Source organism: Uloborus diversus, chromosome 8, assembly GCF_026930045.1.
Source record: "Uloborus diversus isolate 005 chromosome 8, Udiv.v.3.1, whole genome shotgun sequence".
NCBI lineage: Eukaryota > Metazoa > Arthropoda > Arachnida > Araneae > Uloboridae > Uloborus > Uloborus diversus.
In genome coordinates, this window is record NC_072738.1 from 60,035,640 (window position 1) to 60,058,149 (window position 22,510).

At 34.2% G+C, this 22,510-nt stretch overlaps 1 protein-coding gene across 1 annotated transcript in view; it reads left to right on the forward strand.

Annotated features, from left to right (window-relative positions):
- Window positions 1-22,510, forward strand: part of LOC129227845 (rab11 family-interacting protein 1-like) — a 79,011-nt gene that overhangs the window by 35,923 nt on the left and 20,578 nt on the right. Inside the window, exons 2-5 of the mRNA XM_054862462.1 lie at window positions 1,052-1,090; window positions 15,555-15,657; window positions 18,013-18,144; window positions 18,218-18,384. Coding sequence (XP_054718437.1) covers window positions 1,052-1,090; window positions 15,555-15,657; window positions 18,013-18,144; window positions 18,218-18,384 — 441 coding nt within the window. The remainder of the gene's footprint in view (window positions 1-1,051; window positions 1,091-15,554; window positions 15,658-18,012; window positions 18,145-18,217; window positions 18,385-22,510) is intronic.

A 22,510-nucleotide genomic window follows, 5' to 3' on the forward strand; every position in this document is an offset into this window, starting at 1 on the left:
ATGACAAACTAATTCTCCAAAATAATCTTTCATAGTTAATTATGACTTTTATGGGCATCTTCTACCAGGACATGAAATCAATCGGCCGGGACACCGAGACGTCTGGCAAGCTTACATATGTGTCTAATCGACATCAACTTTATTTACATTTGCTTGCATCCCAAACCGCGTTTGAATCAACGCAGTTCAGGCACAAATTGTATACACGTTTGAAATTGACTATTATATATCTGTATTTAAAGTAAGAGAGTTAGTAACTCCTTTATTTGCTACTATTGGTGCCCGCACAGCTTTGCCCGTATTAGAAAATTAAAAGGTCATTTGGTTCGCCTGTATATTTACAAATAATGGATGATAAAACCTGCCAATATGCTATGTTAATTTGCTCGTCCCCCCCCCCCCACGTTATGGTGATTCGCTCGGAGGAGAGGAATTAAATCCACCAATGATGGTAAAAATAAAGTCGTAGAAAAGAACAAAATCGAATTTTTAAAAATCGCTTCAAAATGCTCACCCCTATGCCACAAACTACTTTTGTGTTAAATTTCATGAAAGTCGACCGAACGGTCAAGGCGCTATGCGCGTAACAGACATCCAGACAGAGAGAGATCCAGACAGAGATCCACTTTCAGCTTAATTATTAGTAAAGATTATTATATTATTTCCATATTTTTCCACGTTGCAAATTGTACTCTAATTCATGAAAAGATTCCATTGATAATGTTAATTATTGTTATTAAGTTTTGATGGTCTGTGGAAGCCGGAAAAGTAAATTTATCTCTGATTGCCCCGTTGTCAAGAGGGGAGGAGGGAGTAACTTTTGAAGTTTTTAATGGTGCGTGAAAAATCTCTAAAATATCTTCAATGTGTCAATCGTGCCATTCATATCCGTGTTGGAAATGCATTTTTTTTTTATTACAGCAATTGCGGACCATTATGATATGCAATTGTTCTAAACGATGATCAAGTCGATCGTTTGACCTTTTTGATTAAAATTTATATGAAGCATTGCTATCTATTAGAATAATTAGAATTATTTATTTTCTTTCAGTGCAGCGAGCCCGTAACCTTCAAAGCAAAGGAAGAAAAGGTAAGGATGCTTATCCAACCATTTTCTGTTATTTCTTTGACATTGTTGTCTTGGTAATTAATCGCGAACTTAAAGGCAATCGTTCTTCCAATTGTCTTGGCTTTGGTATTAGAAATTAGATTATTCACAGTGAGTAAGTATTTGAAATATATTCGTTTGACATTAGCCTTACGTTTAGAGCCCTCATTTCTTTTTAAGTTACTTTGTATGTGATACAATTTACATCTATTATAGGTTTTGAACAATTAATTATTAAAAACAAAATATTTGTTAATATGTTTTTGTTTCTTTTTCTTTAATTTCTCTAAAATGTCTGGTTTAAACTTAACGCTTATTTATTTTATTTATTTATTTATTTATTTATCTATTTTTTTTTTTTTTTTTTTGTACAACAAAAAATCTTATAACATTTTTGTGCTTTATTAAAAAACAATCAATAAACATATTTGGGATTTCTATATCAATATAAAACAATGACGATTTAAATAAATTTATTGTTTATTAACTGCAAATTAGCTTTTATAATTTCTTGTCCCGTACATTATGTCCCGTGCGTTACTCTACACAATAGTAAAACATCCTTCTTTGTTATAAGATAAGAGGTTGTTTGATACAACTAATTCATTTAATAGGTACTTAATAGTCCCTTGTAAGATTTTAAAATTAAAAAAATAAAATATCAACATATACTTCACAGAAAAAACCCTCTAAAGTTAATTTTTATTTTACTCAATGCCGTGTGATGTCCCATGCGTTACCTTAAGTTTTCATTTTTTCCAGCTAACCAAAGTCTTTAAAAATAATTACTGATGGGGAATAATACATGCTTTGATATACTATCAAAGCATAGCAGTTAATCCCATACTTAATTAATAGTTACTTGGATAACTCACAAAATTACTTGCAATTGTCCCGTGCGTTACCTAGAGAATCACCCATTAGGTTTTGAACAATTAATTATTAAAAACAAAATATTTGTTAATATGTTTTTGTTTCTTTTTCTTTAATTTCTCTAAAATGTCTGGTTTAAACTTAACGCTTATTTATTTATTTTATTTATTTATTTATTTATTTATTTGTACAACAAAAAATCTTATAACATTTTGCATAAAATTTATATTGCAGTTTGTGCAAATCGAGTAAGTATTCTATTTAAATTTATAAAAAAGACTTTTTCGGAGCGTTTTTAGTTGCATTCATACCGCTAACGAGAGAGGAGTTGCCCTCATAAACAGGATTGTTTAGTTTAAACTACATTGGTTTAAACCACGGTTTAAACTAAGTGTTTTTTTTTTTTTTTTTTTTTTTTGAGAAATTGAATCCCCCCATATGTTTTCATGAATTTTACTAATTTATGCAAGTAAGCAGCATAGCTTTAGAGATAAATTACATATTAATAAATTTACATATTAAAAACTTTTTTTTAAATCCAATGATCCAATGCAAATTTGCTAAATAGTTTTTCTTTTCTTTCATAAATCAATGAAAAATTTCTTATTAGGTACATAAATATAAGGCAGACCAATTATGTTTTCCTAAAATTAACTAGGAAAAAAATCCTAGTGCTTTGTTGTCTTCATCTATTCATTTATTTTTCTTTTATTTCCCTTTTACATTTCAAAATAGCCCAAAAAGCATACTCCAGCCAAAATTTCATTTTAGTACCTAATTTGCTTACTTGCCCAAGAGTTATAGAGATAAATCATGAATTATTTCAGCAATCTGTAGTGTATATAAATGTAAACTCGGTAGAATATTTAAATGACTAGAAAAAAAAACTTTGCACACTTTTTGACACCTACAATAAACGACGCAGTTTGAGAAAGAAAAAAGAAAGATGTATAAATTTTGAAAGCAGACAGTATTTGTATAACTCTGAGCTTTTACACAAAATTTAATGATAGCCAGCTTCCTCAGCAATTGTCTACCAGTGTATTTCAAGTCTGCAATGAAGCCTCTTCATTAGTGCAAAAAACTCACCACACAACCAAGAAAGTCAACCCCAAAGTCTGAACGTCAACCACATGGTTGACGTTCAGTTCTCACTTTTTTGGTTCAGTTGTCACTTTTTTTTTTACCTAGTCACCACGTGACGAATGGCACGGCTGTCTCGAACTTTATCCATGTGCGACTTCTTGAGGATGATCGAAGAGATAGCTTCTGTGAATGTCGATTAACAATCAGAAGATAGTCTACCAATTCTGATGTCAATTTTTGGTGCTTTAATCAGAAGATTATTTAAAACGAGGGTAATTAACTCAATTAACATTTAAAATACCTATTGATAGAAAATTGCTTCTTTCAATATCCAGGCTTTAAATATTTACGTGCGCACTTTCTTCGAATGAATCTTCTCTTTCGAAAAGGTAACATTTTTATATTTGATCTCACCTGTCTCTTTTGACGAAACAACAGCTCTCAATTGTATTTATTTATTTATTTTATTTATTTATTTATTTATTTATTTTTTTGGTTTTATACCACAATAAACCAAAAATCGTTTTGACAATTTTGTTGAAATTACATACTACAACAAAATTGTAAAAGATAATTACCGGTAATTTTTTCCATAATTTCATAAGGGGGCTGTCTATAAACGGTGTCACTTTTTTTTTTTCAACTAATGCGAAATCCCCATTTGTTGCTAAAGCGTCAAACTTTACCTTACCCCCTTTCCTCTACACATGTCATGCTGTTTTTCATAAGTATATTGTTGTTAAAAAAAGTGTGACGTCACTCTTGTACCCTCCCTCCCTTTTTATTGTTAATTATCTTAAAATATCTGTCTCGAACACTCAGTTTCACCACCAATCCTCTCCCTCCTTCAAAGTATGGCATCATTTGTGGACGACCCCAAATCTTTTTTTTTTTTTAAAGGAATTTTATTTTTTCCAAATAAATCATTAAAATAATTTTATTCACGATGGTTGAAAATCTGCCATTTTCATGGCTCCTTTCCACTGCTTTTTGAAACTTGAACATTTTCAAAACTGTTTCACCTCAATTTCATGCAAAAGTTACCTTTGCTTTTTATTTATTTATTTTTTTTAATGCTTTAAAAGGAAGTTTAATCAAGGAATTTGGAGAATATAAACTTTTCTTCTCCAAAAGTTCTTCGTTTACGTGGCACATCGAATTGTAAGATTTATATCTAAATACGTTTTTCAAAAAACATTTTTTCATCAACTGATTTCGTTCCAGTCCTCAAAGTTACAAAACCAATAGTGTAAAATAATGTTGCGAAAGAAAAAAAAATGTAATCTGAATGTTTATGAATTGCATCTGAAAAAGTTGTTACGAAATTAAATCATTTTAAAGCACTTTGCTTTCTGTACAAAGTCTGAATTTCTGAACGAGAGAAAAAAAAAAAAAGATTCAAGACTCCGCGTCCTTTAAATCAGATCACGCATACTTATTATGCTTGAATACCCCCACTTGTTAAAAGATGCTAGTCAATAAATTATTCAAGATTATTGGTAATTTTCTATCTAACGTATGTTTTGATTCCATGTTTTTTTTTTTTTAAATTTCGGGGCGGGGGGGGGAGGGATAAGGAATTTTAAAATTTCAAAACGGAGCCTTCACAAAGGTCGTACCATCATTTTAGGTAAAAATTATCCTGAATTGCCGAAGTTTCTTTATGATGTCACCTTTCTTAGCATATTTTACTGAGATAAATGTGCTCTGTATGAATCATTTTACTTTGTTAATTTGTTAACTGTTGTCACAAAGTTAAGTAATCTTTACTAATAATAAAGCTGAAAGTCTCGCTGTCTGGATGTCCGGAGGATGTATGGATCTCTATGACGCGCATAGTGCCTAGACCGTTCGGCCGATTTTCATGAAATTTGGCACAAAGTTAGTTTGTAGCATGGGGGTGTGCACCTCAAAGCGATTTTTCGAAAATTCGATGTGGTTCTTTTTCTATTCCAATTTTAGGAACAAAACTATCATAAGATGGACGAGTAAATTACGAAATTATCATAACGTGGAACCATAACATGGGTACAAGCTAATTGGCGAGAAAATTCACCATACATTATTTGTAAATATACAGGCGAACCAAAAGACCTTTTATTTTTTCTATTACGGACAAAGCCGTGCGGGTACCACTAGTAAATTATGTAAAATTAATCACGTTTTTACGAAACTTCCCCCCAAATTCTGGAGAACTTCTCCAGTTTTGTCTAACACAAACCATCCAATGGTATACTTTTAAAAACTCGCTCGATTGAATGGAAGCATAGAAATGACATGGATCTAATATTCTAAGTCTTGAGGAGAATAATTAATCGTAATTTATTTATTTGTACTAAAATAAAAAATGCAGCACTAAATAATGAATGAATCTTTTTATTGCATCAGAAGTAAACTGAAATTAAAATAGGATTAGTGCGACGTCAAACTCTATGGTCACTTCTATATATCTTTCCATTTTCTCGAAATTCTTTTCTTGGGAATTTCGGTACAATCCAAATCATTACTGCAGTTTACCCTTTTATTATACGTTCTGAGTTCTTGTTGATGACGTTCTTATTTATGCTAAGAAATGTTTCAACAGAAAATTGTTAAAAAAAGAAATGATTTATGCTAATCCAAAAGGAAACGTTCCTCGTTATCCTTATATATTATTTCTGTAGCCTGTTTTTGCTTTCTACGCCAGATTTTCCTCAATTCTTGATCGATTTCTTTGATTTACACTTTATTTTAAAGCTTATGGTGCTGGCTACTGACGAAAAATAGACCCACGGTCTAAAAATAGTTTTTTTCAGCCGAAAAACCAGTTTTAAAGAACCAGAATGAGGTTTTCGGTTAAACTTATAACTTTAACTTGCACTATGACCGACAGAGCTGAATAGCTTGATTGGCAGAGCGTTCTCCTCGTAACCAGGAGAATGAGCGTTCGGGCCCACGTCCGGACAATCTGCATCAAAAAAATTAGAGAAATATCGCGCATTGCATGAATACTAAATGAAGTGAATAACAAATATGAGGGAATAAAATAAATGAGAAGGAAATGCTACTTGCTGTTATGAAAACTTGATGCGACTCTGTGCTAAATTGCTTCTGCATTGCACGTTTTTTTTTTTTTTTTTTTTTTTTTAAAGCTTTGGCTCTGGTAAGAAAATTAAAGCATAATGTAAGAGCGAAAATATAAGTAACAGGTTTAAGATTTCAGACTATAATAGAATTGTTTTTCGTTCAGAAAAAAATAATAAATCGTATATTGAAATATATATTCTTCTAATGAGTTTTTGACTCTTTGTACAAATAGAAAAAATACTACCTCAATCTGAAGGGTAAAATATATATTTTTTCTACTTTTTGCAAAAAAAAAGAAAGCTTATCACATTTTTACTACATTCGAAAAGCTACGCTTAAAATAGAGCATAGTTCAATTTATTTTGTATTTTAACCGTGCTGTTAAATGATGAACATGTGCTGCCATCTAAGTCATAACGGTTCAAGCTGCCTGCGGTAACGAATTGTAAAAATTTTCAAAAATAAAAACATTTCTCTTCAATATCTTATCTTATATACTGTTCCCTTCTCATTTTAAAACTTATCAGGCTGGCTAATGATGAAAAATAGACTTACGGTCGAAAAATCAAGTTTTCGAAAACGCCCCTTGCTGTTTGAAAACCTTGATGCAGCCTGTAGTTCTTATGCATTTTTTTTTTTTTTGCAAAGTTCTAATGCAGTTTTCCAACTTTTTACGTCGCTTTCGGCAAAAAAAAACCTGTGTGTGTGTGTGTTCATATTTTAATAAAGCTTAAAAGCACTGGAATTAGTTGTTTGGTTAAATTGATAAGTTTTTTTCAGTAGAGCGTTCGGCTATAAACTATATGAACTTCGGGCAAGCATGGGCTCTTCGACATAATATCAAATTTATATTATTATTACGCATTACATGTACTCATAACATACACACGTAAAAAAAATAAATGAAGTGGGAATGCTACTTGGTGTTTCGACTCCGTTATGCAAGCTACAGTTATCATTAAGATAAGTTGACTGTTAATCGAGAATTAAAGCATAATGTAAGCGAAAATATAAGTATCAGGTTTAAGATTTCAGACTACATTGGAATTGTTTTTTGTTCAGTAAAATATAATAAATCGTATGTTGAAATATAGATTCTTCTAATGAGTTTTTGACTCTTTGTACAAATAAAAAAAATACTACCTCATTTGAAAGGTTAATATATATATATTTCTTCTTTTTGCAAAAAAACAAATAGCGTATCACATTTTTACTACATTTGAAAAGCTACGCCTTAAAAAGAACTTAGTTCAAATTATTTTGTATTTTAACCGTGCTGTTAAATGATGAACACGTGCTGCCATCTAAGTCATAACGGTTCAAACAGCCTGTGATAACAAATTGTAAAAATTTTCAAAAATAAAAACACTTCTCGGCAAGAAAACAAATTTAAAATTACCTGTGGGTTTTTTTTTCGGTAGAGCGTTCGGTTATAAACTGTCTGAACTTCGGGCCAGTTCGGGTTGTCCGACATAATAGCAAATTTACAGTAATATTACGCATTACATGTACTCATAACATACAGCAGATAACACACGTAATAAAATAAATGCAGTGGGAATGCTATTTGGTGTTTCGACTCCTTTATGCAGGCTACAGTTATCATTAAGATAAGTTGACTGCTAATCGAAGGGTGTTCTTCCCTTTTTTTTAAGCTTTGACTCCGTCCAGACCACTGAGCATAATGTAAGCATAAAAAAAAGTATTAGATATACCTCAAGGTAATCCTTTTTGTGCAGAAAAACATTTTCATTGTATTCTGAAATGTAGATTTTTCTAATAGCAGTGTTCGAACTTTTGTGCAAATGAAAAAATCTTACACCAAATTAAAACTGCGAGTTTCAACCAGTAAATTTTTAATTATTTATTCGGATACGATATAAAACATTAAAATTATTATCAACTTCATTAGTAAGAAATCATTTTCTACTCCTCTGCTTTCGACTGAAAAAAAAAAACATTTTGTCTACGTTCGAAAAATTACACTTAAAAAACGAACTCTGTTCAACTGATTTTGGTTTTGAATTTTAAGTGTTCGATTAAAAGAAAAACAAGTGCGGGCTTTTAAGCCGTACAGGTTAAAGAAGCCTGCTATGGGAAATTGTTGAATATTCAAAAATAAAAACACTTATTTTTTCAACCGAATTTATTACTTCTCTAGAATGTTTGTTTCAATCGCTACGTGAGATCTTCCTCATTCTTTAATCAAATTCCATGTTTTACGAATAATTTTAAATCGTATCATGCTGGCTAATGACAAAACATAGACGCATGATCTTATTATATTTTTTTTCGGCGAAAAACTTTTTTACTGTGTTTTATTACGCATTCCTTCAATGAATAGCATTCGAAAAGGAAGGCACAGTTGCTAAGTTTGTTGGAGCGTCGTACTGTTAATCAGAATGGCGCCAGTTCGAGTCCGTGCCAATAAATATCTCTTTAATGTTTCTTTTTTTCCGTCAGATGCTCACATGGGCAGGACTGTATTTGCCACAACCTGTTTTTTCACATGCGAAATTACTGATTTTTCACGTGTCACTCAGCCACACTTTTAATGATATTTATATTTGCATTGAAAACACGTGCAACCAAAAGGGGAGCGATGATTAAATTATCACAACGTTGTATTTAACGAGGTTTTGTTACTGATGTCTTCAAATTACATGCCTTCTCTTGTGCGCTTACTTTTTTCCATTTACTTTTTTCGGTTTTTCTTCATAATATTCTTTCTTTGAAATTTTTAAAGAGCGAAATTCCTTATGAAACGATTCGAAGTACAGTGCGGAGTTCCGCACGGGTCGACTAGTTTTCTTCTTAAATACTTATAAAAATGCAGTTATTTCAAGGATGTGAATATACCAAGGCCGACCGTCCCTTCAACTCACATTCCTTGCTTTTGCGTGTAAAAGCCTTTTTACTGTGTTTCTTTCTTTTTTAGGAAACGCCCTTCTTTAGAAACTAAATGCTCTTAAGTGCTCTTTCTTACTGCATCATAATGCAGTTAGAAGTAATGCAGTAAGAATGGAAGAGTGGGGGAGGGGGCAAAGGTTAGAGAACAACTGGAAAATGTATAAAAATTTTAATTTTTTAGTAAAAGACTTCGTTTAGCGTTTATGTATTTGCATATTGCGGAAGAATGGTGGAAGGAGCCTTACTGTGGTGCTATATTTTGAAAATAGGTTGGGACGATCTGTTTCCAAATTCAAAAGGAAGGTGCAAAATTTCGCGACGGTGACTTGAGGGGAAAACCAGGGAATTTTCCCTTTTGAGAGCAGCGGCGCCCTGCTAGGAGGTCACTGTGACCTCCCAAAAATGTTCTCGTTCGGCAAATTTACTTTTTTAATGTTATTACTATTATTATTATAATTGTTTTAAACAATGCCAAATATCCCTACATGGTGTGCATTTCGTATTTTATGGTTCGTCAAAGTTCGAGTTTCATTTTTGGAGGGAGCATTGAAAGGATTTTTGGAAGGAGGAAATTCTTGATTTTCCCCTTCCAAAAATTTTTCATTCAGGGCGCCACTGTTCGAGAGACCCGCCCCTTTAAACTTCTAAAAGTCCATGAATGTCCCAAATTTCCCAGAAAGCTTTTCTTTCAATGCACTTGAATACGAAATCATCGATATGTGATGTCGCATTTTCCGATACATTATTCAAATGATTAATAAACGTGACATTAGGCATGGATCATGTTCGCATTTGTTTAAAATATATTCTACAGTACGTGCTGATATTGCATGACCGTCAAGGGACAATGCATCCATGTTTGCTCACTTTGGTTTCTGATTTTGTTTCGGCTTGCGCATAGTAAATATTCAATGTTCCCATGAGTAAGAATGAATAACCTGTGGGTTTATTATTTCTTAGAGATACATGAATTACTTCCCAATTGTAAATCTGTGTAGGTTGAATTGGTTTTATTTTTTGGAATGTTCTGCCGTTCCGTAAACATTTGCACTTTTTTGAAAATGTTCAAATTCCTACCTTTTTACTTCCTTTTACAAAAAAGGAAGTATTGTATTCACGAAAAAATTTTCACTCAAAAATCGGCCTTAATTTCCATTTTGCTCACCCCCGAATGAATGTTGAGTTTTTTTTTTTTTTTTTTTCGCCCCGACCACACGTGGATATATGCCTAGGAACGTACAGACACACGAAATACCCATTTTGATGACCCCCGAGTTAATTACAACGAGTTTTCTCGTGACGTCCGTATGTAAGTATGTATGTGTGTATGTACGCATGTATCTTGCATAACTCAAATACGGTATGTCCTAGAAAGTTGAAATTTGTTACGTAGACTCCTAGTGGGGTCTAGTTGTGCACCATTCCTTTTGGTTGCATTCGGATGTTCCTAAGGGGGTCTTTTACACCTTTTTTGGGGGGGAATCATTGTTAATTTCAGTGCTAACTCAAGTGGTGTTGTAATTTGGAAAAATATCGCCAAGTTTTGTCGCCAACTTGGCGAAAAATTTGGGATTTTTTTAAATTTTATTTTTTAAAATTTTTAAATCTGGTTTTAATTTGGCCAATGTTGGTGATATTTAAAGAGTTAACCACTGAATCACATGAAAATTGCCAATAATGGGGAAATAAATCTGTGTAAAACGTTTTTTTTTTTTGCTTCGGTTCGCAAGAAACTAGGGTTGAAAATATTTAGTGTTTCCTTGCTTGTTCCAAGGCGCTATTATCATTAAATTGGCGTAAAAGGAAGTCATGTGATGCACACATCAGCTCGTTCTATTTCTAGTTTTGAGTGATGTGAAAAATCATGCTTAAGCACTTAATAACATTCTAAACTTCTGGGCTTATATATTTTTTAACCGACTTCAAAAAGGAGGCGGTTATCAATTCATACCGTATGTATGTTTTTTTTTTTGTTTGTCCACTCATAGCGTCTCACCCAGTGAACCGATTTTGATGATTCTTTTTTTAATGGATAGGGGATGGCTCAACTTAGGTCCCATTACTTTGTTTGACCATATTTGTTCTTTAGAAAAAAAAGTTATGGGCAAAAAACAGTAAGTTTTATGCAATTTCCCTATTAAATGATTTTGTAGCGAAGTTCGCACTTTTCATCCGTGGATAGCGGTGGCTCAGTGGTAGAATTCTCGCCTCCCACACGAGCAACCCGGGTTCAAATCCCGACTAGGACAAAGTAAATTTTACTAAAATTTCATTTCTACTGTTTCCCGTATTTTCTCGAATCTTCTATTAATCTCTGTATCTTTCCAAGTCTGGAAAGTTCCAGCACTTTCTCAAGTTGTATATAAGGAGATGTAACGTTCATTCGTGGTTCTGAATAAAGATCTCGAGTTGAGACTAACGAGTATTCGCTTCATTTAGCTTTCACATTGTCTTCGCTATCTTCATCTACGCGACAATAGGAAACTCATTGTTATAAAACTTTGGTGCTCTATAACAGTAACATTAATAGTAATAGGGAAGTTGCAACCTATTAAATGTTCATATTTTGGCTATTGCATATTGTTAATTGACCCTCAAAACTAAAAAATTCACCATCGCCGAATTTTAAAACACCGTGGTTGATTTTTAATGAATTTTTAAAAATCCACGCGCAAAAGTGCGCTCTTCTGAAACGTCACGAGCCTACATCACAGGGCGCGAATGGGAAGCCTTCCGCCGAAGATCCCTTGTTTTCGCTAGGGACATTTTGAGCGCGCTGATATTTTTATTTTTTAGAAATTCAATAATCCTTTTGAACACATTATGGAGGCCGGATTCGTTAAAGTACAATCTAAATAATCTTCCTCAAATAATATCAATGGTGAAATTCGAATATTTCCGAGAGGATGAGAGGTTTAATGTTCCAGAAACGCGAGGAGATAAGCCTTTTACGTTTCATCTTCGAAGTCGATGCACGTTCTTCGATTTCTCCCATGACATGGGAACCGGTTCGCTAGCGTTTCTCTCCTATCGGACGTCACTTCCTATGCCATCTGACGTCACAGGCGCTTGAACTTTAAAAATTAATTTAAAAAAAACTATTTATCGTATCGCAAAAATTTTTTCACCTATGATGTTCATACATGTTACTCTATCATATAAAAATAAAATTGAAAAATCGAAAACTTCCCTATTGTAATGATAATTTTGAATGAAGGCTTCTCTGAAGCAAGCATCAAATTTCTTCAAGGGATATTTTGATAATGGGGAATCTGGCGCTGTCGTCTCATTTTTGGCGTAAATAATTTTATTTTAGTAACCCTGCTGATTTATAGTTACCCTATGTGAATTATCAAAATCTTCCTTTCTTCAGTGCTATTGCTCCATAGTAGGGGTAAACCTAACCTGGAAGCGAGGTGATGCAGTGATTAGGATCTGCTTAGCCTTCACAATGCTACAATTAGGTTTGACTCAACTACTCTGTAGAATTTTAGCGTTATCATCTATGCCGATAACAGATGATCGGGACTAAGTAAGAAAATACAGGATTGCATCATGAGCAACTTAGATGCTGTGGAATGTAAATTAGTTAGGAAAAACGTAATACTTAAATGGTTATAATTGAATTAACTACGCATGATTTCGAGAGAGGAACAAAGATAAGTTTTTAGTGCCAATCGCTTAAAGTTTAACGCCTGTCAATAGTTTTTTTTTTAGTATGGAGCATTTTTAAGAAAAAAATGTGAAGTTTCGTGATGGTAACTTCTTATTATTTCTGAAATACCTACATTTACACTAAAAAGAATGAAATAAAAAAATTTTGAAAAAAAAAATAGAACCGACTTCAAAATTACTCTAAAAAGAGAAAAATAATTTTATTCTTTAAACACCATCGATAATGCTTTTAAACATAATTTTTGAAGTTGGCGCAAAAACGATAGATAAAATCATTCACAGCCATAACTCAAATACAACTATAAATTTAACCAGGACCAGTTTCTTCACTATCACATACATTATGCATTGATGACAGCATATTTGAATAACGTGATAAATGTTTCGTTTGTAACTTTGGATGCTTTTCTGAAAAAAATATGAACGAAACATGGTACACTGGATTTTACGCTTTAATTTTGCGCCAACTTCAAAAATTATGTTTAAAAGCATTATCGATGGTGTTTAAAGAATAAAATTATTTTTCTCTTTTTAGAGTAATTTTGAAGTCGGTTCTATTTTTTTTTTCAAAATTTTTTTTTCTTTTTAGTCTTTTTGATTTCTAGGCAGTCAGGTTTTTATTTAACAATTATATTTTGTTTTACAGTTTTTAGTTAATTTTCATTGACTTAGTTATTATGAAGACGGTAAATTTCGCAATCTTGTCATTTTACTGAGAGAGTTTATTTCGTGAGGATTATAAAGTAACTTGCGATGGTCTAAACTACTGATTTATTTGTCTCTCTAGGCACCAAACTCGGCTTAAAACTACATCTGCCTGACCTTTAGTAAAAATATGCGAACTTAAGTCAACCACAGCTATATAAACAGCCTGTATAACTACCTCAAGTTGACGCGAGCTCGGAAACGTCGCAAAATTAAAAAAGCTCATCAAGAAAGTACACATCGCGAGACTCAGTCCCCTGAATCACGATGAGAACAAATGCAACATGTTAGAGATGAAAATCGAATTAGTACACTTAGTAAACAAAATTTTCAGGCAACGAAAACGCTACCTGCATTTGTCGTACGTTGTGTCGCACGCAGGTAACGTGTGACACGATTCCGAACTGACAATATGGCGACTGGATGTTGATATGGTGAATTTTGATTGCTGTCATCTGTTTAGTGACACTTCTAAGGTTTAGACAAATCGATTGACGTAAGAATAATCGAAATTGGCCAAGGCGTTTAGCCTCTACAACGCCACATAGGCCCCCCTTCACGCGTAGTCGAGTAAAAACAGAATGGGATGATGGCAAGTGTGTGAGACAAGAAAACGAATTATATTAATAGTTTTACACTTAGTACATTCTTTTTTCGTCAGCTATTTAACTTACACTTCATCAAAGGTACCCACATTTGGGGGGGGGGGGCATTGAAATTTTTTGGGGGAGCGAGTGTTTTCAAGGATATTTTTTCTTTTGAGGCGAGGGGGGGGGGGTTCGTAGTATTTAAGGGTGTGTGCCCTTTCTCGTGAGGGGGATGGGAACACTTGCACTGAACTGCAGAATTGAGCCTGTTTTTTAACCAATTACATTGACCGTACCGATTTTTTTTGCCCATAATTACTTTCGCTTTAGCGCAGTATAGCCTACTAAGGCTCCGTCGAATTTTCGTCAAAAAGTGGATTAAATAATTTCTTTTAATTTCATGTCGCAAGTTTGATTAAAAAAAAAATCGATCGTTCGCTTATTATTTCAGTGATATTCTTAACGAGATAGAACAATAATAATAAAGTTGGTTTAACGAAAGGCTAACGAATTTTACAACGTAAGTACTTGCCGTTCTTACACTCTGAATTTCGAATTAAATTGCAAGCTTCAAAAATTGAATAAAACGAAAGGAATCACACTATTTCTTTTATTATCTCTGTTTCCCCCCCCCCCTTAGTACCAACTATCACTCGACTACGTAATTGATAAGCTGAGAAAACGAAAACTAATTGTTGTAGAAACATACCTGAATCTGAAACTCGGCGGTATTGAATAAAAAGTTTATAAGCAAAGATCTCTCTCAAACTTATTTTTTTCTGAGCTTATTTCCTTTTTATAAGTTACAGTTGTTTAAAATTCGAAACTGGGAAATTCAATTTGAGAAACATAAATAGAATCATTTATTTCGCAAATCGTCCAAGTCGTTGCCCGGTGGACCTGTTTGGTTGAATACAGAGAAGTTGAACAATGGTAGGTTGAAGTGGGCTGCAGAAATCGTGATGCAAAAGTGAATGGTTTAAAATAAGTAAGAAATCTTGAAAGGTCAGGAATGCAGAGGAATGCTTGTTCATAAGATCTGGCAATCGTGTACCTTTGTTGATCTTCTAATTATGATAATCAAATGAACAATAATTGACTCTTGCACATTTCTGATACATTTTATGGGAAAGCGTATTGAGAATGCTTTATAAAAACAAACTTTAGTTTTTATTCCGCAAAAAGCTCGGGCTCCCCCCCCCAGTTCATTCTATTTAACATTGAAAGAAAAACAAAGCTTTTTTAAGTTAACAAAGCAAAGCCTGCACTGTATTTAATAAATAAATTGACCAATGTGATTGTATTTTGTTCAGCTTGTTACATTAAAGAGCTTAAACTCTCCCTCCCTTTCTTTTTTTTTTTTTTATCGGCGCCGGGGGGGGGGAGGCATTGTTCCTCCCAACCTACCTAAATGTTAGCCTAATATGAATTAATTCGATTATTCATCTTTTTCATATATTTGCACGAATTTCAACTGTTTATAAGTTTGATTTTGTTTGAATGTTTGAAGTTATTCTTTTACTAAAAAGGCACTTTTTTTAAAGGAACGAACGATGCATTTGTACTCATTCAAATGGGTAAAGAGAAGTTCCAGACAACCATCAAAGACAAAACAGCAGATCCAGAGTGGTATGAAGAATGTGACTTGTAAGTACTTCAATTTTCACTGCATGAGATATCAAATTATTTTATCTTGTTTGTATGTATCATGTTTCTTTTTTTAAATTATTTAGTTATAAGATTTGTGCTAGCCTTTATCAGTATTGTACTGATTACCATGGCCTGATTTAGAAAATTTAAGACAGTAAGCCAACTGCACCTGCAGGGGCACCTATGATGAGTATATTCGACGAAAGTGCTGTAGAGTTGCAAACGCACACTTTATTTCTAATTGTATATGCTGCAGGCTACATAAGCAAAAAGTAGCTGTTTTAATGTTAAAAGCTGCACTTTTATAGACTTGATATCTCACTATTGATTTTTAACAAGGGTGCCCATATGGGGGAGGGGGCAAGTGGGGCTCAAGCCAGCCCCCCCCTCCTCCCCTTACAATTTAGAACTTTCTTGCTTTTAGTACTTTTTTCTTTGCAAAAATGTAAAAACATTTCTTCTCCATCCGTAAATGAATAAGTTCTTAAAAATGTCGAATTTCAATAACTCTAATCTGCACTGAAATCAGTTTCCATGGGGAAAATATCTTGCTAAAGCATGGAGAAAATATCTGAGCCCCCCCCCCTTACAATTTTGCACAATTTTTCACCTTGTAAGAATATGTTTATGAAAAATAGCATGACATGTGACATTGACACCCTCAGTGACCCCAGCACCTGCCAATTGCTCTGTTTATTGGTTTTAAATGTGACATGTGACAAGGGGAGGAGGTAACGTGAAATGTGAAACTTAGTGAGAAAGTGGGGGAGAAGGGGATAAAAAATGTTGAAAAAAAGTGACATAATCGATATGGACAGTCAAGGGCGCCCATATGAAAAATTTTAAGGTGGGGGGGGGCTCATATTTTCCCTATGGTTTAGCAGGATATTTTCCCTATAGAAACCGATTTCAGTACACATTAGAGTTATTAAAATTTGACATTTTTAATAACTTATTCATTAATTGCTGGAGAAGAAATATTTTTACATTTTTGGAAAGAAAAAATACTAAAAGCAAGAACGTCCTAATTTCAAAGTGGGGGCTTGAGCTCCCTCTTGCCCCCCTCCCCCCCACACACACATGGGCGCCTTTGATGTTTAGCACCGTAACAAACTTAAGCCCTATTTTAGTCCAAATTTCTTTCTAGTCTGTCATTTTTGGGAGGCCCCTAAGCCGAGCTTCATGTGCTTATAGTTAATTCAGGCCCTGCCGATTACGTTCACAACGCCAAGTGAAAGTTTCATACTCAGCACCCGCGAGGAATCATTCCTCTTCAGATTGACGTCATATGTTATAACTCCTCTTTCAAAATGTCTCTGAATAGAAATTCCACAAACGGAGACTTTTGAGGGAGGAGTTATGACATCAATGAAAAGCAAAATGCTACTGGTTTTTTATGGAATAGGGCCCTAGGACTTTATGCTAATAGGTAGGGTGTAATAGAAGAAAATATGGAATTGTTATAACAGTTAAATATTTTTTGATGTCATTAAGTCAGATGCTTTGATAAGTCATAAGGTTTTCAAACTACTTTTAAATTGGGGTGTGTATTTTTTTAATAAAAATGGATGGGCTGAAGAAAAATTAAACTGTCTGCTTGCTTTGTGTCACCTATTGAAACCTTCCACTCACTCTCTATGCAATTCCAACACATGTAAAGCTTAACAAGCGACTATTAGCTTGGATAAAATATACAGATATACAAACTGAAAATATCTTCAAAAATTCACCACTTTTCTGGTTTTTGGTGATTACCCCTTGTTTTTCTTGGGCTCCCCTACATGGCTCCTTATTTGTTTGTTGCTGTTAATTTGCATTTTGGACTTAAAGATGTTAGAAAATTCAAATAGCTAGCCCTAGTGCAGGGGTGCCCCCCTCCACCAAGAACAGGGGTCCACCCCCAGAAAAACTGTGGAAATCAAAGAAGAGAGAAGAATACCCCTTAAAGCAGTCCCCCTAAAAATTGCGATAGCACATACTGTGCCATGCACCCCCCCCCCCCCAATGCCTGAAATAAAAAAAAACTGGATTTTGTTTTTCACAGGTGGTTAGAAATTAAAAGATACGGCCAATTTGACCATTTTTATCAGTGAACAGTTACAGGTGTGTAAGTTTTCCTCTTTTTACATTTTGATTGTTCTGAACCATTTGAGCTCTGACAGGCCTCATAATCTAATCCAAAAGAACTATAGCATTTCATGTAAATATACAAAGTTATTTGTAAGCATGTATGTATATATTCAATTACATATTAATATAATATTTTTATATTAATACATAATATAAAATATACGTTTTTGATTTGGAATTAAATTTTTTAATAAAATAATATAATATTTGCTTCATTTTTAGAACACTCATTGGTCGAGATTCTGATGTCGTGCTTACCGCATTTCACCGGAATGTTTTGGGATTAGATGAATTCCTTGGACAAACTTCTATCTCATTGCGGGGTATAGAAAACTTTGACCGCCCCTTTACAAAGTAAGCATTTTTTCAGATCTCCACATTTAATTTATATGTTTGGCACCCATTCAATTTTTCCCCAATCTTATAGGTGGTATCCCTTGAAAGGCAAAAGTGAAAAAAGTGAACAAAAGGAGCGAGGGGAACTGGAAGTGAAAATAGCTTTTATTGTCAGGAGGTGCAATGATACTCAGAGCTTAAATGATTTAAGTTTCAAAAAAAGAAGCAGTTCGATCAAAAACTTAGCTTCTAAAGTAGGTAAGTGAGACAATTAATTATGCTGCCATTGATCTACTTATGTTGATCGAATTGGATTGGGTTATGCATTCATGTCTGAGCAGAAGAAACAAGCTTGATCATTGTAAATTGGTAACCATTGTTGCATTACTCAGCCCGGAAGTTGGTTTTAATGCACAATGTAGCTAAAACTAAATAATAGTGGCATCAAAAAAAAAAAAAAAAAAAAACTAAGCTTGGCAAATGTGTCATCAAATTTTTAGTTTTACTCAGTAATAGAAGGTGGTGTTAATATTATAAAAAGGTCTGAAGTTCTGGTTTCAACAAAATATCCAATTTACGAAGGGATTTCCATTTTAATTCCATTTTTTAGCATTAAAGCTTTCAAAACATATTTCTATGTATCATATTTGAGAAATGTTAGCATTCAAAGTACAGTCAGTCTCGATAACACTCGAAACCCAAAGGGACTGGCTAAAACTTGGAAGTTCTCACAGCCTTCACAAGAGCTTGAGACCCAATAGAAACTTCAAGACTAAGGAATATTAAAGTTTTAGGCTTGGAGTTATCAAGAGTTGACTGAATATAGTTTACAAAAAAAAAAACAGATTGCAAAATATTTTTCAATGTTATACAAGTAAAGATCTGGATTTATGACCATATCAAAAAAATATTTTGAATATTAAACACTCATAACCATGGGTGCAAGTTTGGTGATGTGTTCAAGACGGAAAATATTTTCAGCTCCCCCCCCCCCTCCCCGCCCGAGTGTGGGGCTTAAGGAAAAATTTGTATGTATAAATGTTGCAGATTTTAACAATGCAAGTTTTGGAATCTATTTGATTTAAATTTTAAGCCTTAAAAATGTAATATTTAAGTGTTTTGACATCATAATTTGAAAAAATCTAAAATCCGGCAATAAGGGGGGGGGGGTCTGGTGGCTCTCCCCCAGAAATTTTTTTAAATTGAAGTCCAAAAAACGCTGGTAGACCATTTTCGTAAAGTTCAGGGAAAGGAGGGGTTCAGGGACTCTTACATCAATTATTTCAAACTGATAGTCCCAAAATCACAATATTGGGCAACCTTCAAAAAATATTAAAGAAAGAGTGGGGGGGGGGGGCGCTATGGGCTTTCCCGAAATCGAAGATTTAAAAAGGAAATTGTAATTTAAATTTCATAACGTTTATACGCTTTTTGAATGCACTATTGAAGGGATGGATTTCAGGAACCCTCCTTCGGCAATATTTCGAAATTGAAGTTTCAAAAACGCAAATTTTAGACGATGTTGGATAATGTAAGGGGTAAAAGCGTTTGCAGCACCCCATCATTAGTTTTTTGCCGATCCTAAATATTTTTGTTGTAGCAATAAAATCGCTTAGGACATAAGATTTTCACTTTTGCAACATAAATCAGTTCTGATTCGAAAGTCTACCCAAGGTAGCGCCAACAAACTAGAAAAGAAGGAAAGGTGGGGGAAGGGTAAGGCCGACTAATGATAATGAACTGTCACCATTCCCCCACAGTCTTCATTTGAAAAAGAATTCTTTTATAAGATAGCAGGTGGTGAAATTAGCAATAAAAAATGGCTTCAGTGAAGTAGATATATTTTTTAAATAAGGTACCCTTTCCAACATTCATTAATTAAAAAAGAAATAGGGGAACTGAATCCTAACTCCAGGCAGGGTTTCCCGAACCGCATCCCTCTTAAGGCACTCAAATATAGCCGAAAGTGGCGCTTTAAATATTTCAGTATCAAAGAATTTTCGGAAGAGAACTCCCGAACCCCTTCCTCTGAGTTCACCACAAATGTCCTAAATTTCAATTTTTAAGGCTTCACTTTCTAAATTGTTTTGTAGGAATAGCACCCCTCTTACCTATAAGCATTACTTATGACCGCCTAAAAATTTTAATACTTTAATTTTGGAAACTTTTTGAAAAAATCTTCCTACACCCTTCCCCCTTAAGTCATCCAAAAATAGCCCAAAACAAAGCTCTTAAAATTTTAGAAACTAAAATGTTTCGGGCTGGGGGTGCGGAATACCCCCCCCCCCTCTCATTGTGTTTACTAAACGCAGTGTAAGTTTTTGTTTAAGATTTATTTTTCCATTGAGAGAGCAACTCCCTTCCAAACATCGCCAAAGACAACCCAAAGTTTTAAGACTTCAATTTCGAAAATGTTTCGAGAAAGACCCCTGAATTCCCTAACTCTTAACTCACTCAAAAATAGCCAAAATAGCATTTCAATACTTCGGAGAGAGAGCCCCCCCCCCCCCCCGAACTCTTTCCTCTAAGTTCATTAAATTTTACTAAAATTTCCGGTTTCCCCTTTTCATCACCGAAGATTTAAGAATTTAAATTCTGAAACGTATTGAGAAAAAGCCTTCGAATTCCCTCTTCTTAAGTCTTCCCAAAGATCACCTAAAGCTGAATTCTGAATATTTCAGCTTTGAATATTTTTTGGAAAAGGAGAACCCCGAACCCCAAGACGGTCCAAAATTGCGCTTTTAAGACTCCAGTTTCGGAATTTCGCCTAAAGAGAGCCCCCTCCCTCCCTCTTGACATTGCCAAAGACAGCCTAAAAGATTTAAGACTTCAATTACAAACAGTTTTCGGGAGAGGGTCGCAAATGCCCTTTAACTTAAGTCATTTAAGTATAGCCTCAAACAGTTTTTAATACATCAGCTACAAAACATTTTCATGTTAGAACACCAAAACCATCTCTCATAAATTCACCAAAGATTGCCTAAATTAGTGTTTTTAAGACTCCAGTCTTCGATTCTTTTTAAAACCCACTTTTATATCATTAGAGACAGCCTAAAACTTTTTGACTTTTAAATTTTTAAGAGTTTGCACTGGAGAAATATCGAACCACTCCTAGCTTCAAAAATATTTTCAATTCAGTTTTTCGATATTTTATACTGTAACCCGTGAGTACCCCCCCCCCCCCAGATTGTCCAAGATATCAACGTTTTAAGACCTCAGTATCGTGGGTTAATTTGCGGACAGATTACCCTCTTTGCAAGAGCAGCATTTTTTCACTAACTCGTGCTGCCGTTATTTTTCTCCTTTCCTTTCTCTCCCTCCCCCCCCACCCATATTTCCATTCTAGCGAGTGTACGAATCAATGACATTAGAATTTAGTGATTCCTCAAGTCATTGTCAAAAATGCAGGAACGGTTTGCCCATCGGTGTTTCCAACCAGCTTGAAATCTCCCCCCCCCCCAAATCATTTCCAAAATTCCCATTTTCATTAAAATCTTCAGAATCCTTGATAGTTTCTGTTTTACCTGGTGTGTGGACGCCCTTTGCTGTGGCGAAAATATTTCATCTTGTCAGCAATCACTCTCAATCGGTGATGCAGATTCAACTCTTAAGACATTTTAAGAGCGTACTTAATTTTCATTTATGCGTGTAAAGTTTGCAAAAAAAAAAAAACACAAATGAAAAAAACGAAAGGATGATCAAAAATAGCATGAGAAAAGGCTAAATTTTCAATTAGAGCCGATTGCTTCGAAAAATCAGGGAGAATAGCGAGCAACTCCTCGGTCTGCAATGCAGCGAGTTGGAAATGAAGCTATACTTAAAAAAAGTCAACCGGCTCGAGCCGAAAAGCCACTCCTCCAAAAGCACGTTGCAAACAAAACAAGCACATGGCGGAAAACCGAGAGAATGTCGATGTAAATTCGTGGTTATGGAACGGTCTAGTAATATTAAAGCATATTTTTCAAACACTCAATTTTTCTTTTTTCATTCAAAATTAAAAGAAAGTCATTGAATTTCTTTCCGTCCCGACCTCCGTCTCGAAAATTTTGTCAAGACGGAAATCTGTCCTAAGACGGAAGGTCTTGCACCCATGCTCACAACTAATTCATAAAGGAAACAGATTTTTCCAGCAATTTCTAGGTTCTTTAAAAAAGTTTGAAAAAAAAATCTATTTTTCCAACGGCAATGTGGAAATAATATGCTTTTCAAGACAACATTCAGACATAAATGTAGAGATGATTCTAAACTTATTGGGTAACTGGCCCAGGGGTCTGGCCAGAGGATATTTGGGTCCGTTAACGGACCCTTCACAAAAATCCGATCAACCAAAACGGACCTTTCACAAAATTCCGATCAAACAAAACGGACCTTTCACAAAATCCCG